We start from the raw sequence: 19,004 nt of genomic DNA, 5'->3' as shown, positions 1-19,004 counted from the left end.
ATTCTCCACTTGTTCTTGTGAAGTATGAGATGTTCTGGTCACACGTTCCTCTGTTCCTATGAACAATGTACAGGTGTTTATACTACGTTTTTTTTTTTTTTTTTACTTTTTTAGGACTTATTCAGACCTGGAAACAACCTAAATTCAATCCCATACTTTCCCAGGCTGCATAGAAACCCTGTAGTGTTGACTGAAGGCATCGCTAATGAGCATTTCAGAACGGGATCCAAGAACCATTATTGCTTCATTATGTCTAATGGCTACACATTAAAGCTGCTTCCAGTACAGCTTGAACGATCAGAACTAGTGAGGAAAGAATTCCTCCGATTTTTTCTAGTTTCATTTTTAGAAGAGAAACTGCAGTACTTCACAAAAACCTCAAAGAAAAAAAAAAGAAATCAAATAAAAAGCACAAAGCACATTTTATTGTATTTTAATTAATTTGTATTTATTTACAAATATAAAATGACACACAAACAACAGCTGAAGGCTGGGTGATCTACAGGCTGTGGATGATGGTCCGGTTCTTGAGGCCTTGGACGTACTCTTTGGCTTGATCAAAGCCCGTCCTCTCCTCCGGTTTGGGTGGCACACCCTCCACCAGCTTGACGAAGTAGTGACAGTAAACCTTGTCCATGATGCCGAACATGCCTCTGCCATGGTAACGGATCCTCTTCAGGTACTGCCCTTTGCCGGAGAATGACTCGGCTGAAGGGAAGAAGAGGAAACGACCGGAGAAAAGACATGGAATGATTTTCTATTTTCCAAAGTAGCTCTCAATTAAAAACAGTCTAAAAATATTGCTGAGAACAAATTTACAAACTCAAACAGCATTGGCTTACAAAAAGTGAGAGGGGGGCAGAAATGTATCTTAATCTCTAGAAGAGGCAGCCAGTGTTTAGAAATGTCATATGTGTGAATTTTGCAGCTTCATAACTGATAGAAATTACTTAGGCAGTTCCTCATGTCATCATGACAAGTATAATACTAATAAGAGAAAAATCAATCCACTTGACTGTTCTCTAAATTTACTTTCCAAAATGATATCAACATTTTTAATGAATGTGTGCCAAAATATTGAGATAGGTCTTTTTTGCTGAAATCTCTAATAAATCTTTCATATGTGACTGGAATCAGCAATAGCAATGCTATTTTGCAGAAAAGTTTGTTTGGATGTGTAGTCAGAGCCAGGAGTTGTGGGACTTCGGTATGATGCGCTTCTGTTACACAGACTTCTTTCATAAGTTCACAATTGTAATTTTCAGCCATTGTTTATGTCCAGATTTACTGAATCTGACTTCTTTTGGTGCAGAATGATGATGCATATCTCACGTTATTGTCATAAAAGTCAAATAAAATGCAACATGATCGATTAGACTGCAGACAATTTAAAAACAATCAGATGCATATACAACCTGGTTCAACATAAGGAAGTGGGACAAATTAGATTTTTTTCTTGGGTGATAAAAAAAAATCTCAATTGGACCATTCAGACTGCGTGAAAAAGTGGAATATGGGTTGCATATGGGCAGAAAAAGCGGATTTGGGTTGCATTTGCCATAACCTTTTTGATTGGCCATAAATGTGCACTGAGAATGCACAGGATGAGGCTCAAAGTACCACGCGGCACTGAGAGGGGGCAGTGCTGAGTCCTAAAGGCACAATGGAGAACAAAGGGTTGCAGATACTCACCTACGTAGAGATTAGATTTATACTCCACGTTGTGATTCTTGACCGCCATCTCTTGAGCTTCAAGAAGAACCTGAATCAAGCAAAGAGGAACTCTTAAACTCATGCAGATATTTTGTTTTTTTTGCCAAAACTCAATCAGATGCAGCCACAAACTTCTCTCATGATCTTTGCTCCCTTCTTGTCGTTGAATTCCAGCTGAGCGATAGCCTCATCGATGCTCATCCCCCTGATCTGTAAGGAACATAACTCAGATTGAAAATAATCTTTCTATTTAATTTGAGGTTGCAGTATTTCAACATTAAGGCTACAAATTAAGGCTGCTATTAAAAGATAAAGTGAAGATGGTTAAAATGTGGGCAGAGTAGTTTGGAAAACCTTAGACAATATACAGTTTGACAAAATAGACAGAAATCTCCTAAGTTTTCTGTGCTGCTGACATCAAACTCTTCATTCATGTTTGCAACATGAGGTGAAATTGATTAGTTTATTTTCTTATTAACAAATTACATTTTGATGCATTTAAAAAAATAATGTTCCAACTTTTTCTGAGGTTTTATCCCAGATTTCTGGTGCGAGTCTCACCATCTTGGCCAAATACCACATCTTGTCTTTGCTGTACTTTATTTGCCTCCTGCTGTGATAAACTTCCTGCAGACAAACATCATGTTAGAAAATCTTACAGTAACACCAGGTGTTCTGCTCATTCAAGGTTTCAGTCGAGTGACTCACTGCAGGTCTGCGAGGCTCCTCCGGCAGCTGAGGAGGATATACTTTCCGGTTGTTCCTCTCCCAGTGTTTGGCATCTAATGAAATGCTTGTGTGGAGACATGAGAGCTGCTGCGATGCACCACCAAGAACCTGCAACCTGTAACCATAGCGAAAGAGGGAACAAAAAAATTTAGTGGAGGCAGAATTTACCTTGTAAATTACAAAAAGCATGATATGCTACAACTTTTGGAAATTGTTCAGAGTGTGGGAAGCTTTGAAAATATAAACAGAATAAATTATGACAAATTCATTTTATTTTAAGTTATGGCAGAACAAAATGTTAAAACTTTTAACATTTGCAATTATTCTACGCTTTGAGCAACTAAATAGCTGACAAACTATTAGTTTAATTGAAAAGTTGTCAGGTCAAATGGTAATTAATAGTTGTGTTAATAGCTTTTCAACAATTTGTGAAGATTCCCAAAGAAAAACTCACAGAATCTTTACTCAGCTGCATTTAAGAAACCCTAAATGAGGCACTGCTTAAAAACCAAACTTCTTACAGTAGTCAGAACTGGTTTAATCCATGTAATCAGAATAGTCTTAAAAGACATATACAAAAGAGAACATTTAACCCAGAAAATTTCAGATCTCAACATTTATTTGGAGTAGAATAATCCACAGATCCTAAATACTTTAAATAGTTTCACCAATCATGACATGTGAATAATATGAACAATACAAATAAAACCAATTAGAACAGCAGTTTTTAATAATCATCTAAAGTGGTACTTATGTCTTAAATTGCAGTTTAGTGTGTTTTTACAAATGGAGTAAAGGTTTCACAAGTTACAATTTATGCAATAAACATTCTGTAAACAGCACATTGTCTGGTTCTGGTTTTGGCCAGCTTAAGTATTTTGCATTTTAAACCAAAGCTGATCAAAGATTGCTGTTACAATCAATAGTAGATGTATTGATTGTTACAGCTCTACAATCAATAGCTCTGGCAGCCTATGTACAGCTCAGGCTGCCATAGAACACAGCCTATGTACTATGGCTGTGTGCTATTACCATAGCCATAGTAGATCGTGTGTGAAATAGCCATGTACTATAGCTTGTGCTTGGTTTTTTAGATACGATTTAAAGAAGTGATCAAAATACAAATGTTACATGCTATAAAGGATTACCACAAAATGACAGACATGATTTAGTATTAAAGCTGTTCAGTTAGTCCTCTCAGACAGCAGCTTCACGGCTAAGATATACAATGCCCTTACCTCAAGTGTAGCGACCCAACTATGTTCCTAATGAAGGCGACGCCTGAAAAAAACATCAAGATTTGAAAAAAATAAAAAATATATACATTAAGCAACAGTTTGCTCTTTTTACAAATGAATAAGGTTTACTTACCAAGACCTGACATTGCCACCGCCATATTGAATGCTGTTGTCACGACGTCTTAACAGCATCTTTACGGTAGCAGCGTTTATATATTTTGTGTTTAATATTATGATTACAATTACATGTAGAAATGGACGTATAAATGTATATTTCTGTTTTTGGTAGCTTTGTCACCTGATATGGCAATACAAACAGCTTACAACTTGTAAATCCGGGATTAAAAAACGGCAAACTCCGTGCGGTTTGACCCTATTAGGATTCCGTACTGTAGGCAGGGTTTTTGCGACAACACGCTGCTCTTTAACGTTGCGACTGCAACCCTCCAGGTAGCATGTGAGGAGTTTTTATTTTGGTTTATTTAAACTTAAAATTATGAAATAAATTTAACGGTTATCTAAAGTGTCTGAGACGCCATGCGTGAGAGATCTCTTCCCGCCTCTCCTAACTGGTACAGCTCGCGCTGCAGTGATGTCAGCAGCAGCGGTTTGCTGGGAGTCGGAGCCAAAAACGTAATCTATCTGATTGAGGTTTCTGCTGCTTCATGCAGGGTTACAGGTGAGTCTGTTCTCACAACTCCACAAACCACTAGGCTTAGTGATTAGTTCTCTGAGAGAATTGGTTCAAAAATCTGCTTTGAACGTTTTCCACAGTATATTTCTCCTTGTGGTAACTTTAATCACTGTTTTTTTAAGTTGCTTGGAATTCTGTTATCTATTTTGGGTGCTTTTACATTTCGGCATCTTTTTGGAACTGTTATTTAGTAGAACAGTTGTGTCCAAAGTCAGTTCTCGTGGTATCCGGCATGTTTTAGTTTTATACCCAAGTCATCACACCTGAATTAAATGATGGTTCATCGGCAGACCTCTCTAGAACATGTATTATTTTATTTAGTAATCATGACAGCTGAGCAGCTGTGTTGGAGCAGAGGCTCATCTAAAACTGGCCGGACTCCAGGGCTGGAGAACTGCAGCGGGACACCCTGAGCCACTGCAACCTTTTACAAAAACCAGATATTTTTTTAATGGGGCAATTACTCATTCCCCCGATTTTTTTTCTTCTGCAGGACTTTTTTTCCCCTTATAATTCAATCTTTAATACCCACTCCTTACCTCTTTTTGAGACCTCATGTCCTAGGAACCAGACTATTTGATTCTGATTTTCAATCAGATCAATTCGATTTTCATTCATTTATTTATTTTGGACAGAAACCATTCCCTTTCTCATCTGCCTCCCAGCTTTTCTATGAGGGAGATATTTTTCATGAACTGGGGCAGTCTTCTGGAACTGTTTTCCTGGCTGTTTTCGACTGAAGGAACCTTTTCCAGGACCAGCATGTATTTTTTTTGTGCCTCTTCTTTGAGTGGTAGCTGTCTCTACCACAGAAACGTTTTACCAGGACTTTTTTGACTTCCGTCGTTTTGAGTTCATGAACTTTTCTTGGGCCTTTCTATTGCCCCCTTTATTTTGACTGAAGCAACCTCATTTGGACTTTAACATAATTTCTTGGAACCAGTTCTCAGAAAGCTGCTTCCAGGAGCAGTTTTAATTATTCTATTTCTCACTTTTTCTTGTTTTGAAAATGTTTATGAACTGCTTTGACTCAAAAAAAAAAAAAAACATTTTCGTAAACAAGGGTCTTTTTTCTTATTTTGAAAGCAGGAACCAGTTTCATATCAGAGTTCAGGGGGAGGATTTCTGCCCTAGCGGATCCACTGGAGTGGGAGGACTCCAATTGTCTCTGAATGGTTGAAAACTCAAGACCAAAGGCTCATTATTGAATTCAATGCTTTGTGTGTGTTTTGCAGGTGAACTCGTGGGCCACAGGGACTTGGTGTCTGGCTTTTCGTTCTGCCAGCACCCTGAGCAGAGTCACATTTGTGTCAGCTCCTCCACTGATGGCAGCGTACGCTTCTGGGACTCCAATAACAAAACTTTAATCAGGAAAAATACGCCTCATCAGGTTAGCTTAGTATGATTCTACTGCCCTCTGCTGGCTGCTGCCTCAACTGCACCAGCCTTTAGATATTCTTGGGCATAGTTTTCTGTTAAATACTGGATTGTGTATTGCAGAGCCCCATCTCAGCAGTGCACTGGTCCCCTGCAGATAAAAACCTGGTGGTGTCGGGTGACGAGAAGGGAGTGGTGGTCTGCCACTGGTTCCACACCGGTGACACGGCCATCTTCTTCCCTGAGCCGAGGACCATCTTCTGCCTCACCTGCTCTCCTCACAGCTGGAAGTCTGTGGCTGTTGGGTCGGTAGATCATTATATATCACTTCTCAGTTTAGACTTCAGGATGGTGGCTTTATAAGGGGTTACAGAGTTTAAAGACCAATCTAAAGTGTGAGTTTGGTTAGAAAATGAGCCGTTTCAAAAACCAACCGAATGTTGAGTCAGAATCAACAGACACTGCAACGTTACCTAGCAACCCCAGCAGAGCCCAGCCCCTCAACTAGTAACCTCAGCCCCGATAACCTAGCGTCCAGCAAAGTTTATCAAGCCTAGCAGAACGTTTGGTCAGCTGGTCTTACCACTCTATGCGCTCTACAATGGATGCTGGAAAAGACAAGTGATTAGTTGTTACCATTTGAAACCACTTGCTGCATTTTGTTGGTTGTGCAGTAGGCTCCACTTTCGCTTTTCAAAGATTCACGGTTGTTGTGCATTTGTTTGCAGCCATTTTCACATGTGAGTGTAAATGTTGAGTTGGGGGTGGGCGTGGCCAGCAGCAGCTTATTTGGATTTAAAGCTACAAGAGGCCCTAATGCAGCTCATTCTGAAAGAGCATGAAATGGATCAAAATCTCATTATCTAAGAATGATTTTATGTAAAAAAATGTAAAGAAGATGTTTTGTATAGACTTATAGTAGCATGTTCAAGGAAGCATAAAGGGCCACTTTCAACAAAAATGAATGGTTCAGTGGAACTTATGTTACAATAACGACAACTAAACTGCTGTTGATTGTGGTGCAGGTACAAAGACGGGATGATTGTGCTGATTGACATTAGTAAAAAAGGTGAGGTGATACATCGTCTCCGGGGACATGACAACGAGATCCACTCGCTGGCGTGGTCTCCGCTGATCGGGGAGGACACACTCTACACCACATCTGAGGACCATGATGGTAATTTTATCCTGCCAGCCAAAAATCGTCAAAAGCGCTGCTGTTTTGTTTTTAATTTAAGGCTCACGTTTATTATGTTTCAGCAACAAATGGAGTTTCAGCTGGGGAAGAATCAGGCTGCTTCCTGGCTTCTGGAAGCAAAGACCAGACGGTGAGGATCTGGAGCACTGCCAAGGGAAAAGGTGAGGGATGAGGTTTGTGAGACATGAAAATGCTTCAAACTTTTCTTTAATTCAGTATTTAGTTTTGAATTTATTTCTAGTATGCCAATAATATCAATGAGGAAGTTTAGACATTTTAGGATGAAATCATTTCCAGCTCCCCTCTGCAGTGAATTTAAACCCTAAATCCCTTCATGTTTTCTCCCCCTCTCCTGACAGGCGTGATGACGTTGAAACTGCCGTTTCTAAAGAGAAGAGGCTCTGCTGTCGACCCCGGGGTGAAAGAGAGGATCTGGCTCAACGTCCACTGGCCAAAGGGACGAGCGACACAGCTTGTTTCCAGCTGCTTCAGGTCCAGAGTTTTCCTATGGGGGAGTCGGGACACGCAGGAGGCATAAAAGTTTAGATTAAGATGAGTGTTACTAATCCTCAGGAATAAGTAGCAGATATAAAAAAAATAATAATAAAAAAAGATCTTTTAGTTAAAACTATATTGAAGCATTATTTTCAAAACTGACACTTTGACTAGGACCATGTGCTCTAATCAAGAAAAATAAGAGTTGAACTTGTTGGAGGCCTATCTCTGATCCAAATACTCTGGAAGCTCTATTAGTGGCCGGTATTATGAACCAGGACTCTTTGGATACAAATTTTGTGCCAGAAAACTGAAATTGTACAAAGAAACAAAGTCATAAATGAAGTAAATTTAATATTAAGGCTATTTTATTTATATTGCTGACAAACGTAAAACAGTGTTTACAGGTGCTGGTCATAAAATTAGAATATTGTGATAATGTTCATTATTTTCCATAATGTCATGATAAAAATTAAATTGTCATATATTTTAGATTCATTGCACACCAACTGAAATATTTCAGGTCTTTTATTGTTTTAATTTTGATGATTTTGGCAAACAGCTCATGAAAACCCAAAATCCCTGTCTCAAAAAATTAGAATATTATGAAAAGGTTCTCTGAACGAGCAATAAAAATAATCATCTGAATCAACAAAGTAACTCTAAACACCTGAAAAAGATTCCCGAGGCCTTTAAAAACTCCCAGCCTGGTTCATTACTCAAAACCGCAATCATGGGTCAGACTGCTGACCTGACTGCTGTCCAGAAGGCCATCACTGACATCCTCAAGCAAGAGGGTGAGAAACGGAAAGAAATTTCTGAACGAATCGGCTGTTTGCAGAGTGTTATATCAAGGCCCCTCAGTGGGAAGTCAGTAGGAAGGAAAAAGTGTGGCAGAAAACGCTGCACAACGAGAAGAGGTGACCGGACCCTGAGGAAGATTGTGGAGAAGGGCCGATTTAATTTAATTTTTATCATGACATTATGGAAAATAATGAACTTTATCACAATATTCTAATTTTATGACCAGCACCTGTATATTGTTGAATTATTTCCTGCTAAAATGCTCGGCCTGACGTTTAACTGTTCCTACCAGCGGTGAGCTGGCAATGTGGGATTTGGCCAAGACTGGGAAGCAGAAGTGGAGTCTGTTTGGAACGTCGTCTGAGGGTCAGAACCACAGCCGGATCGTCTTCAACATGAGTTCTGTTCAGCTGCAGGATGGCCGAGAGATTCTCATCAGCACATCCATGGACAGAGAGGTGTGTGCCTGGCTTCACCCAAAAAAATAACTAAAGTTTTACTTACCCACTTTTGTTTTACTTGATCTTTGAGGAAAAAATGATTTGTCTCTAAGAGTTTTTAAACTTTTACAAATTGTTTTAGAAATAAAAAAGTTGTACAAGACATTAAAAAGAATAAAAAACGGGGAAAGTACTTTTTAATTTAATACACTTGAAAAGAACAAATATTCAACTTTTCTGCTCTTTAGAACTTTAGAAGTTCTTTTTCTCCAGCCAAAGATAAATGTTTTACCTGAAACCTGCATTTTGAGAAACTGTTGGTTAAAAATAAGACTTTTGTGACAAAAATTATGTCATATTAGAAATTCAAATGGAAGTAATGCTCTTTTTTTAATCCAGCATAAAATCCATGTTTGTTTATGCTTCTGGGATTTAGTGCTTCTTTACACTGCAGCAACCTCAGACAGATTAGGTGGGTTGAAGAGGATTAAGTTGTTCTCTTTTTTGCCACTGGTTCAGATTAAATGCTGGGACATGGACTCTCTGAGCTGCTGTTGGACCCTGCCCACGCTGGGGGGCCACGTCAACACCCTGACCTTCTCCCCAGTGGGCGTCGGCTGTCTTGCGCTTGGCGTCGGGGACAACCTGATCCGAGTGTGGAATACGCTAAGCACCCAGAACCAGTACGACGTCAGATCGTTTTGGCAGGGCATCAAGTCCAAGGTCACAGCGGTAAGACTTAGCTGTGGGTATCTTACAATTTTCCAAAACTCAGTGTGGTTCAAAAACATGAGACCACAGTAAAACTGTACCCTCAGTGAAACATCATCATGTGGTCGCCCTTGAACCTGTGCTGTGAAGGACATGGGTCACATTAGGGCTTGAAACAGTTTGAAAATATAAAAAAACGTCCCCTTTATTAGCAGACAGGTGAACTTTTAAAACTACTTACTTCTACTTACTTGCAGTAAACATTCTAGAGATGAAAAACATGTATTAGTTTTTGCTTTAATTGCAGCTTTCGTGGCACCCGAAAAAAGAGGGAACCTTGGCTTTTGGAACCGATGATGGAAAAGTTGGGATCTACGACGTCTTCTCCAACAAGTAAGATCCTCTATGGCAGGATTTGTAATACTCTTTCCAAACTTCCTCCTTCTCCTGATTGCTTTTGACCGCTGGTTCAGGGAGGTAATTTCATGTGTTTTTGTATCCATTTGCCAAACTGGCAAAACACAAAACACTGAAAGTGTCTTTCATCTTCCAATTCCTTTGGCTCATTTTCCTAAAGTGTCACCATCCTCTCTCTGATTGTTCTCCTGCAGGCCTCCTCAGATATCGAGCTCCTATCACAGGAAGACTGTGTACACATTGGCCTGGGGGCCCCCAGTGCCTCCGCTGTCGTTTGGTGAGTCCCTGCTAGCTCTGAAATCAAAATCAAGAAAACTTTAACTTGAAAATGTTGCTGCTGATTCCCAAAGCGCAGCTGGTCTGCAGGGACAGACTGCGTCTATGAGACACGTTTGTGTGACGTTTAGGTGCAGAAGGAAAGCAGAGCTACAGTCTGTACAGCTGCGCCGGCGAGGGCATCATCCTGCAACACGAACCAGCGAGGCTGAACGGAGAGGCATCAGACATCGACAAGCTCATCAGAGACACCAACAACATCCAGGTGGGGTGTGTGTGGAGTGTGTGTGTCGTCAGGATGACAAAACTAAAATCTTGAGTCATTTCTGATTTTGTTTTTAGCTGAACATTAGAAAAAAAGCCTGTGTTCTGTCTTGATTCTACTGAACCTCTCCTGCTTTCAAACAGCACAAGTTGTCTCCACACACGGACCTCAGCTGGAAGCCGGATGGGAAGGTTGTCGCCATCGGCAACGAGGATGGGTGAGTGACTCAAATCTATTTACCCACCGAATAAGAAGATTAGTTCTGTTTGAGCTGTTGAGTCTTTGTATTTATTTCTGTGTTCATTTAAAGTTCAAAAGCAGGACCAGTAAATTCAGAGTCGTCAGAGGATAGTTGGGGGTCTTTGAGAATTTTTATTTTTAATATTTATGTGCTTAAATTTTTTTTAGATTCTTTTTATTGTCTGTTTCTAGTCTCAACAAAATTACTTCACTGATTTAATTTTAGTTCAGGATATTTTTGGCATCCTGAGCCAGAAAAGGTTTAAAAAAAAAGAGGCAGTGGTATAGCTTCAGTTTCCTCAGTTGAGTTAGTTTTTATTAAATAATTGTAAGTTGTTTTAACTAGAGAAGGGCCACAACTCCTTCTTGAGTTACAGTGTTAGCACCACAAAGAATTTCTTCTAAATGAATTGTTATAAACTAGAGGAGTAGCAATACATTGATTTATATCAGTTAAATGATTAATGATCCAATTACGTTGATGCAAAATATAAATATCAGTCTGTTTCATCAAGTTTAAGATATTTCCTTATTTTTAACTTTTTACTTCAATGCCTGTAAGAGCATAGTCGTTATTTTTTTGAGTTGAAATAGATGTTAAGTGCGCATATGATTTATTGATTGCAGTTTTGTGAATTAAATTGTATTGTGACAGCAAACATTGTATCGTTGTCTAAGTAATAGATATGATATTGTGATGATATTGTGGTTAGTCATACCCACACACCTTCTGAACATCTGAGTGTTTTGTTCCTGCAGGAGCATCGATGTGTATCAGGCTCCCAGTCTGTTGCTGCTGTGCAGCATCCAGCAGCACCACAAGATCATCAACACGCTGCGATGGCACCACGACCACGGCGCTGCGCCGGAACTCCACTGCCTGCTGGCCTCAGGCTCCAGCAATGCCATCGTCTACATCCACGACCTCCGCTCTGTCATTGGTTGGAAACATTTTCTTGTTGTTTTCAGATATTTTTTTCCTCCATTCATTATAGGTATTTCTTGTCGATCCTGACCTCGTGCAGTTCTAGAATTTTTAGCTATGAAAACATTATTTCAGACCTTTTTTCTAGATTTTTGTGTTTATTATTCCTTTATTTAAAAAAAAAAGGAAAATTGAGTTGACATTTTAAACTGCCTTATTATTGTCGGATTAGCAGTTAGTGACTGGCAGATTCTGTGTATTCAGAGAATGTAGATCCTTACCTTAATTTTGACATTTAAAAAAATCTTCACAACTTTTCTGCAATAAGTTGAGCCTTCCTGTTATCCGTTGAAAGCCTGAATAAACAGTAGCTGTCTCCCTACACATTGTTTAAAATATTGTCCACCTGAGTAGCTTCTTACAACTTCTCCCTCTGACTTCATTTTAAGAGACTTTTTATCTTTACACAATAACAATGTTCACACTGAAGAGTGTTGCCAATGCAACCTGGTACTGCTGAGGAAGAGGGCATTCACAAATAGCAAAATAATTGCAATCAACTGGTGTTTTGGAGCATCTTTGTCTTTTGCTATTGGAAATGTGGCTTTCCTTCTAGGGTGCCATCGTATCAGGGAAAATTAGAGGGGAAAAACGTTTTGTTGCTTTTTTGAAAGCCCAGTCAGTTGGAACTATGCGTCTTGCATTTTGCACAGATTTAACAAAATCTGTTTTAATTTGTATATTTTTTCTTTCACATAGAATCAAAGTTGAGTTTATTTCTTTAATCTAGCTTTGGGCAGCATATATTTCATTATCTCGCTTTCTGCAGAGAATCCTCCAGATAGCCCGGCGGTGCTGACTGAGCCGTACCGCCGGCTCTGTGGTCACACGGCTAAAATCACCAGCGTGGCCTGGAGTCCGCACCACAGCGGCCGACTCGTCACCGCCTCATACGACGGCACGGCTCAGGTCAGTCTGGACATGTATCTGGGTACTTTACTTCTATGCAGTCTTGAACTACACTTAAGTCCCTATATTTTATTCAAATAAATAAATAAAATATAAATAAATAAATAAAATACAAATATCTCCCTAAAGTATAGGGAGTTATTTTGTTCATTTGAACATGTCGCATTACAAACAGGTTTTGAATAAAAAGGAGTAGTGTGAAGAAAAAACCTTATACCATCTACCTCTTCTCTCAAAAGTGAATTAGCTATACCATCAATCATATAGATTTATCTTTAGCTCTAAACAAACATCTTCTTAAAGCTCATTTACCCAGTTGAACAGTTTGAGTTGGACGGTGATATTTAATGGTGTCCCTCCATGTAGGTGTGGGACGTCCTGGAGGAAGCGGCCGTCTCCAACTACCGCGGTCACACTGGGTATCTGCTGTGTGTTGACTGGTCTCCAGCTGCTCCAGATGTGATCTGGACTGGAGGGAAAGACTTCACAGTCCAGGAGTGGAAGGTCTCCCAGCAGGAGTTCACCAAGCCCCCTAAAGGTAGACATGGACATGAAGAAGGTCTGTGTGCCGATACAGCTTTCTGTGACGCCATGCTACCATTTAATCTCAGGGAAGAAGATGGTCATGATGCAGGAAAAGAAGCAGAAGAAGAAGAACAAGATGGCATCAGGATCTGTTGGACCGGCAGAACCAAAGATCAACGGCGAGCCGGCAACTGAAGGAAAGCAGGCAGAGCAGGCTCTGTCTGAGGAAGACGAAGAGGAAGAAGTCCGATCAACAAACAGTCTGGAATCTCCAGCTGGTAGGTGAACAGTACAGTAAAAGGAGCTTGTTTTAATTATTATTTTATATGAAGCATTTTTTTTATTCTTAGCAGTTATTGAGGTGCCAAGGAAATCCACTCCTGCTGCAAAACTTAAAGACAAACCAGGTGGGTGGATTCATTTTTTCTGAAAAACTGAACAGGATGGTTGTGAAAATGAGAGTAAATTCTGATGATGTTTGTTTTGCATCTATTAATCCAATCCTCCATTGTAAATAACTGGTCAATATCTCATAATGTTTCATGTGTTGCCTCTCCAGACCTGATGAAGAAGAAGAAGCCTCGCTCCATGCTGCCTCTCAGCACCTCCATGGACCACAGGCCCAAAGAGGAGCTGCTGCAGGACTGCCTGACTCTGGCTTCAGTCAAACACTCCAGTGGTGAGAAGCTTAAAGTCGGAGGGTTCATGTCTTATATCCATCTAGAGAAATATTTACTAGTTCTTAAACTAAGGCAAAATGGATCTATTCACCCGTCGATCTGTCTCCATAACTGAAGGCATCTGATTGGTTGGTTTCAATCATTTGGTTTAATATTTTTAAACAATGAATACCAATTGGAAAGCAGCTGGATTGAATGGCATTGAAAATCCATTTCAGTAGAGGTGCAGCAATAGATCAGACATGATTTCCTTAATTTTGAGAGAGCTGCAGTCGCCCAGTACTTAAATGAGAACTGAGCTCGTTTCCCTCCACAGAAGTCTGAAAATCAGGAGTTGACATTAATCACCACACTGTTTCCAACTTTGTCGCTGCATTTTGCGACTTTTCAGACATTGGCCAAAATCAAAATCGTCAGGTCAGACTTTTATAAAGATAGGTGATTGGCCAGAAAACTGTAGTCGTTACACCTCTATATATCAACGAACTTCACAAATAGAAATATCTGTGAATTGCACACAGCTTGATTCTGTTTATTAATTTGGTGACGTCTGAAAGCAATTAGCTGCATAGTTCTGCACTACTTTGTGTTTCTATGTCGCATAAAGACATATTTGTGGCTGCAACTTGACATTATGTGGAAAGGTTCAAGGGGCGTAAATATTTATTTCAGGGTGTTGTACTTGAGGTTCTAGATTTTGACTTATGCACTAAACTTTTGTTGCTTTATCTTGCAAAAACTGGTTAAGTTTCTACATACAAAAAGGTCAAAGACCTGTCGATAAAAGCGTTTTTGTGTTTTTAGCGCCACCTGCGGGCTGTGTCCCAGGCCAAGGAGATTATATCCACCTGGGTCTGTTTCATGACAGAGAGGCTCTGCACCGCATGTTTGAGGCTGAAGGTTTGTGGGATTTTCCTTCTTCAGCTGCTGAAGGTTAAGAAGTTCAGAGTCAAACACTAAACTATTTTTCTTCTTCTCTTGTTGCTTAGAGGAGAGCCATGTGGAGGCGGGCCACTACGACTCTGTGGTGTATTTGCGCCTGTGGAGCGGAGACCTGCAGGGGGCGCTGCAGCTTGCCACGGAGAGAGGAGAGCTCAGTGACCACCTGCTCTCCATCGCTCCCATGGGTAACAGCTTCACCTCAGCAGGCTGCACTTTTATTGCTGTGCACAAGGGTTCCCTCTAGTGGTGAACAGGAGAATTTTAGATTTATTCTAGTAAAAAACGGTTTGGTTTTATTTTTCTTCTCATGCCAGCTGGCTTCGAGGTGTGGAGCCGTACGGTGGAGGCCTTCGTCAAGCAGCTGTGTCTGCAGGAGCAGTTCCTGAAGGCAGCGTCCCACCTGCTGTCCATCAACAAGCTGTATGAGGCTGTGGACCTGCTGAGGTCCAACAAGCTCTACAGGTTCATGTCTCCCACCGTTCATACACACGAGCTTATCTGTGTAACTTACTGTTGCTCTCTGCTTAATTTATGTTTACATCCACTCATCATGGGCATTAAGTTCCATTTTTAGTATTTTTTTTTCCAGAGTAGGGTAATTGCACAACATATGGCTTCAAAGACTATAAAACAAGAAATGGGTGTGCAAGATTGAGTTTATTGCAGACATTCACGTTCCTTTATTTAACTGATGTCCTAAAGAAACACATCTAAGAGGCGTTGTGAATGGTGATGTTGTGGACAGGAAGAATCTGCAGTAACAGTCAGTCTCAGAACAAGTCTGAAGTGGCTTCTGACTGAAGACAGTTGCTGTAGGTAGGACAGTTTCAAGATTGTCATGTCAACAGCTCAACATCTGGGCAGAACAGACTATTTCACAGTAAATAGTCCATGAAATAGACTATTTACTGTGATAGTAAATCATCTATCACAGTAAAGAGACTATGTCCTGGATGATTCAGTCAGTTGTTAGCAAGCACTGCTAATCCCCCTCAGTTTCTTTTGCTAAAGATGTTTGAACTGAATTAATGGAGGTGGTGGGACTAAGGAGATCTAAGGAGTGGTTCCAAACACATCCAAATCAAAAAGATTCAAATAAATCAATAAAAGTTTAGAAATAAGTAACATAAATGCCCTTCTTAAAAGCACAGTGAGAAGCAGAGTATTTATGGCACAGACTTTAGTTTTAATGCCGTTGATTTTTGTGCTGTTCCTGCGTCTGGTCTGGTGTTCTTCAGGGAGGCCATTGCTCTGGTGAAAGCCCGGCTCCCTGCAGACCAGCCTCTGCTGAAGGATCTCTACACATGCTGGGCTGCTGTGCTGGAGAAAGACGGACATTTATCTGCTGCTGCTAAATGGTCAGAAGCAGAACCACAGAATTACACCCAGAATTCAGATTGTGATTCTGAACTGTTAATATTTTCTCTCCTCCTACGTTTGCGGTCAGTTACCTCGGTGCCGGCTGCAGTTTTGACGCAGCCAAAGTCATCGCCAGGAAGAACGACGCCCCGTCTCTGAGGACGGCGGCTGATCTGGCGAGAATCTCCGGAGAGGAAGTTCTGGGCCAAACTCTGGCTCTGAGATGCGCTAAAGACCTGGCCGCTGCTCAGGACTGGGTCGGAGCGCAGGGGGTTCTGAGCTCACAGAGCCCCCTGCTGGTGAGAATCTGTCATATCCTGAAACTACTCCTTTCTGTAAATATTCAGAGGATTTAATGTTGCACTTTGTGTCCTGTAGGCCCACAGGCTCCATCTGTGTGTGGCTGAACTGCTGGCTGCGGCGCTGGAGGACTCCGGCGTCCTCGCCCCGGCTTCCTGTGTCTCCACTCATCCGTGGGCAAACCTGAACGGTTACAACACCTTCCAGGACAGAGCGAGAGACATCTGGGAGGAAGAGTTTAACGTTTGCCTGAATTCAGCTGGAGATCGGAGCATCAGCGCGCTTCTGGAAGAGCTGAAGTCTGTGGAGACTCCAGCACGGAGCGCCAGCATTCCTCTCAGACAGGTTCGCTCCGAAGACCACCCACAGAGAACATTCACATGTATTGCAAAATGGGAACGACTTGGGTTGCTGAATTAAAAAATGAAAAGAATACAAATATTTGAAACAGAGAGATACATACTACCATCTGTGGTTGCTAAATGCTAAAACTTCTCTTTTCTGTTCTGGTTTGGCTCTGCCATCTTTTTTCCTGCATCAACCAGCTCTGCTTCTGGGTGGAGGCCAAACTATAACACTGAAATCATGTCTAAGAAGACATTAATTGATTGGAGCTCATTTTAACCTATTAAACCTTTAATCGTAAGTTAATTATTTGTTTCAATTCATTACACAAACCCATTTCTGTCCATGTTCAGGTCCTGCTGTACTCCTCGGTCCATCTGACTCGCTCGCTGCTCAGCTGGCTGCTGAGCGACGACGGGCGGCTGCTGACGGAGCTGTGGCAGGCTGCGGCTTGGATCGGAGACTCTGGACACTTTGAGGTCTCTGCGACGTTCTGCCGGCTGCTGTTCCCTGAAGGTATCAGTACTACTTCAAGCTTTTATTTAAGCTGGTTTGAAATCATTCTAGAGATTGTAGGGCTGAGTGATGCAGCTTAAAAGTAAAATTAGATTTTTTTTTTTCAGAGCAGATTTGATTTTAATTTAATTTTTATTAAAATGACAGAAACCATTTTCAAAAGTGACTTATTTCAGTCATCCCTTCTGAGAGTTGTACAATGGAGTATTGGGGACCAGCTGCAAGAGTCTTTAATTATGAAAATATAGTCATTAGCAGAATAAATGCATCTTTGCTAGAAGAACTTCTTAAATATGAAGTTATTTAAGAAAAAAAAGCCTGAGTTTTTTACTTTTTTTTTTTTTGGTTGTTGGGAATTTTCATGAAATTACTTAATTCTATTCAACATTAATGTCATTCTACTTTATTCTTGTAAAATGCTGTATTCTTGTAATGAAAAAAGAAAAAAAATATTAGCGTGACCATTATATTTCAGAGTATACCTGAATTTATAGTGCAAATATATGGCAGCTTCCCAAGCAAGATGGCGGCTCTGGCCGCGGTGACATCACTCTGAACTAAGGAAAGCTGTGCTGGAAAAAAAATCCAGTGTTCCAAAAATTAAATCTTCAAAAATTAGATTAATGGATAAAATCAATTTATCTCCCAGCCCTGATATTAACTAATTGATCGGTTTGTCACACAGGTGACATCAGGATATTTTCCAGGAAACATTCCACAACACTCCACCTCTCTGAAGCTGAAGCCGAAGCCGGCAGCCTGCAGGCGGTCGTCTGTTACCACCGTCTGTATGAGTGTTGGTGGAGGGACTCGGTGGTCCAAAATGGACCCAGCTTCTGCATCAACGACGAGCCGAACGACCAGGCAGGAGCGGCAGAGTTGAAAGAGCGGTGCTCTCAAGGACTGGACTTTGAGCCATCGGCGCTTCTATCAGAGCCTCACGCCACCTGTCAGGCCGCTCAGAGGTCAGTGAGAGAGACCCAGGAGCGACTGTCCACCATGGTTCTGCAGCACAGCCGGGTCCAGGATGGACGGACGGACTCTGGGAACCAACAGGAAGGCAGTCCGTCTCAGACAGCAACCTCAGACGTTGAGCAAGGGTCAGGATTGTTCTCGCTTATTTCCATTTTCTTTATCTGGAGAAGTGGCTCTTAAAATGCCATAAAAGTCTAAATTTCCTCATCAGGTTTCACGTTTCATTAAGCTGTGCCTCATATTTGTACATTTCAGCAGCTGGGTTAAGTCTGATGTTAAGCTTACTGTCTTTTTAAAAGTTCTAGCCCTAGATGTAATAACACTTGTATGGCGGAGCTGGTTTTACTTTTACTTAATGTTTGTCTTTAAGTCAAATTCTTTGGAACATTTCAGACCAAAGTGACTCTGTTGCTCTTCTTCCTGATGTTTCCTTCCTTTTTGTGCAGATCTGAGGAGGAAACTTTCCTTTCTTTGTCCTCAAAGATGTCCAAACTCCAACAGACCCTAGAAAACATTCCCAACACAATCAAGGTAATTAAAGTTGGTTGGCAAGTCTGGATACAAACAATTCCAAGAAATGGACAACACCTATGGATTTTTTTTGTCTTGCAGATGTTTCCTCGTCCAGATGTGGTGGAATGTTGCCTTGTTCTCTTGCATCTCGACAAGTCGTCTTCCGTTTCAGACGTCCTTCGACAACAGGCCAAAGATCTGCTCCAAAAATACGGAACCAGTCTGCCTGTCCTGAAAGCGTCCCGAGGATTCCTGACGTGATCTGGTTTTCCTTTAGACTGAAACACCTCACTCGCACAGCTTTTTTGGAAATGAAATAAATTTTTGAAACAGATCTTGAGTCGAGTGAAACTACATC

At 40.9% G+C, this 19,004-nt stretch overlaps 2 protein-coding genes across 3 annotated transcripts; one reads left to right on the top strand and one right to left on the bottom strand.

Annotated features, from left to right (window-relative positions):
* Positions 1-421: 421 nt before the first annotated feature.
* Positions 422-3,933, bottom strand: mrpl22 (mitochondrial ribosomal protein L22). Its single transcript, XM_014984839.2, has 7 exons — positions 3,814-3,933; positions 3,681-3,723; positions 2,422-2,557; positions 2,275-2,340; positions 1,846-1,923; positions 1,693-1,762; positions 422-708 (listed from the first exon to the last, which is right to left on the bottom strand). The coding sequence occupies exons 1-7, from the start codon at positions 3,836-3,838 to the stop codon at positions 500-502; spliced, it is 627 nt and encodes a 208-aa protein (XP_014840325.2). The 5' UTR covers positions 3,839-3,933; the 3' UTR covers positions 422-499.
* Positions 3,934-4,060: 127 nt separating this feature from the next.
* gemin5 (gem (nuclear organelle) associated protein 5) lies at positions 4,061-18,980 on the top strand. Of its 2 annotated transcripts, none has more exons than XM_088012336.1 (28): positions 4,061-4,359; positions 5,610-5,764; positions 5,875-6,056; positions 6,777-6,928; positions 7,012-7,110; positions 7,309-7,441; positions 8,541-8,706; positions 9,208-9,420; positions 9,707-9,792; positions 10,011-10,093; positions 10,224-10,357; positions 10,501-10,574; positions 11,357-11,538; positions 12,352-12,491; positions 12,858-13,029; positions 13,103-13,294; positions 13,370-13,423; positions 13,576-13,695; positions 14,501-14,596; positions 14,686-14,823; positions 14,953-15,100; positions 15,877-15,996; positions 16,086-16,296; positions 16,376-16,642; positions 16,996-17,158; positions 17,844-18,258; positions 18,580-18,664; positions 18,746-18,980. In XM_088012336.1, exons 1-28 carry the CDS (start codon positions 4,218-4,220, stop codon positions 18,905-18,907), a joined length of 4,284 nt encoding a protein of 1,427 aa, XP_087868462.1. In that variant the 5' UTR covers positions 4,061-4,217; the 3' UTR covers positions 18,908-18,980. The 2 variants fall into 2 exon arrangements, with proteins under 2 accessions (XP_087868462.1, XP_014840319.2); XM_014984833.2 differs by having other exon boundaries at positions 13,367-13,423.
* The last annotated feature ends 24 nt before the right edge of the window (positions 18,981-19,004 follow it).

Source organism: Poecilia mexicana, unplaced genomic scaffold, assembly GCF_051168715.1.
Source record: "Poecilia mexicana isolate PSO_F unplaced genomic scaffold, ASM5116871v1 scaffold_14, whole genome shotgun sequence".
Taxonomy (NCBI): domain Eukaryota; kingdom Metazoa; phylum Chordata; class Actinopteri; order Cyprinodontiformes; family Poeciliidae; genus Poecilia; species Poecilia mexicana.
The sequence above is the reverse complement of the archived record's forward strand: the minus strand, read 5'-3'. Positions and strand labels throughout refer to the sequence as shown.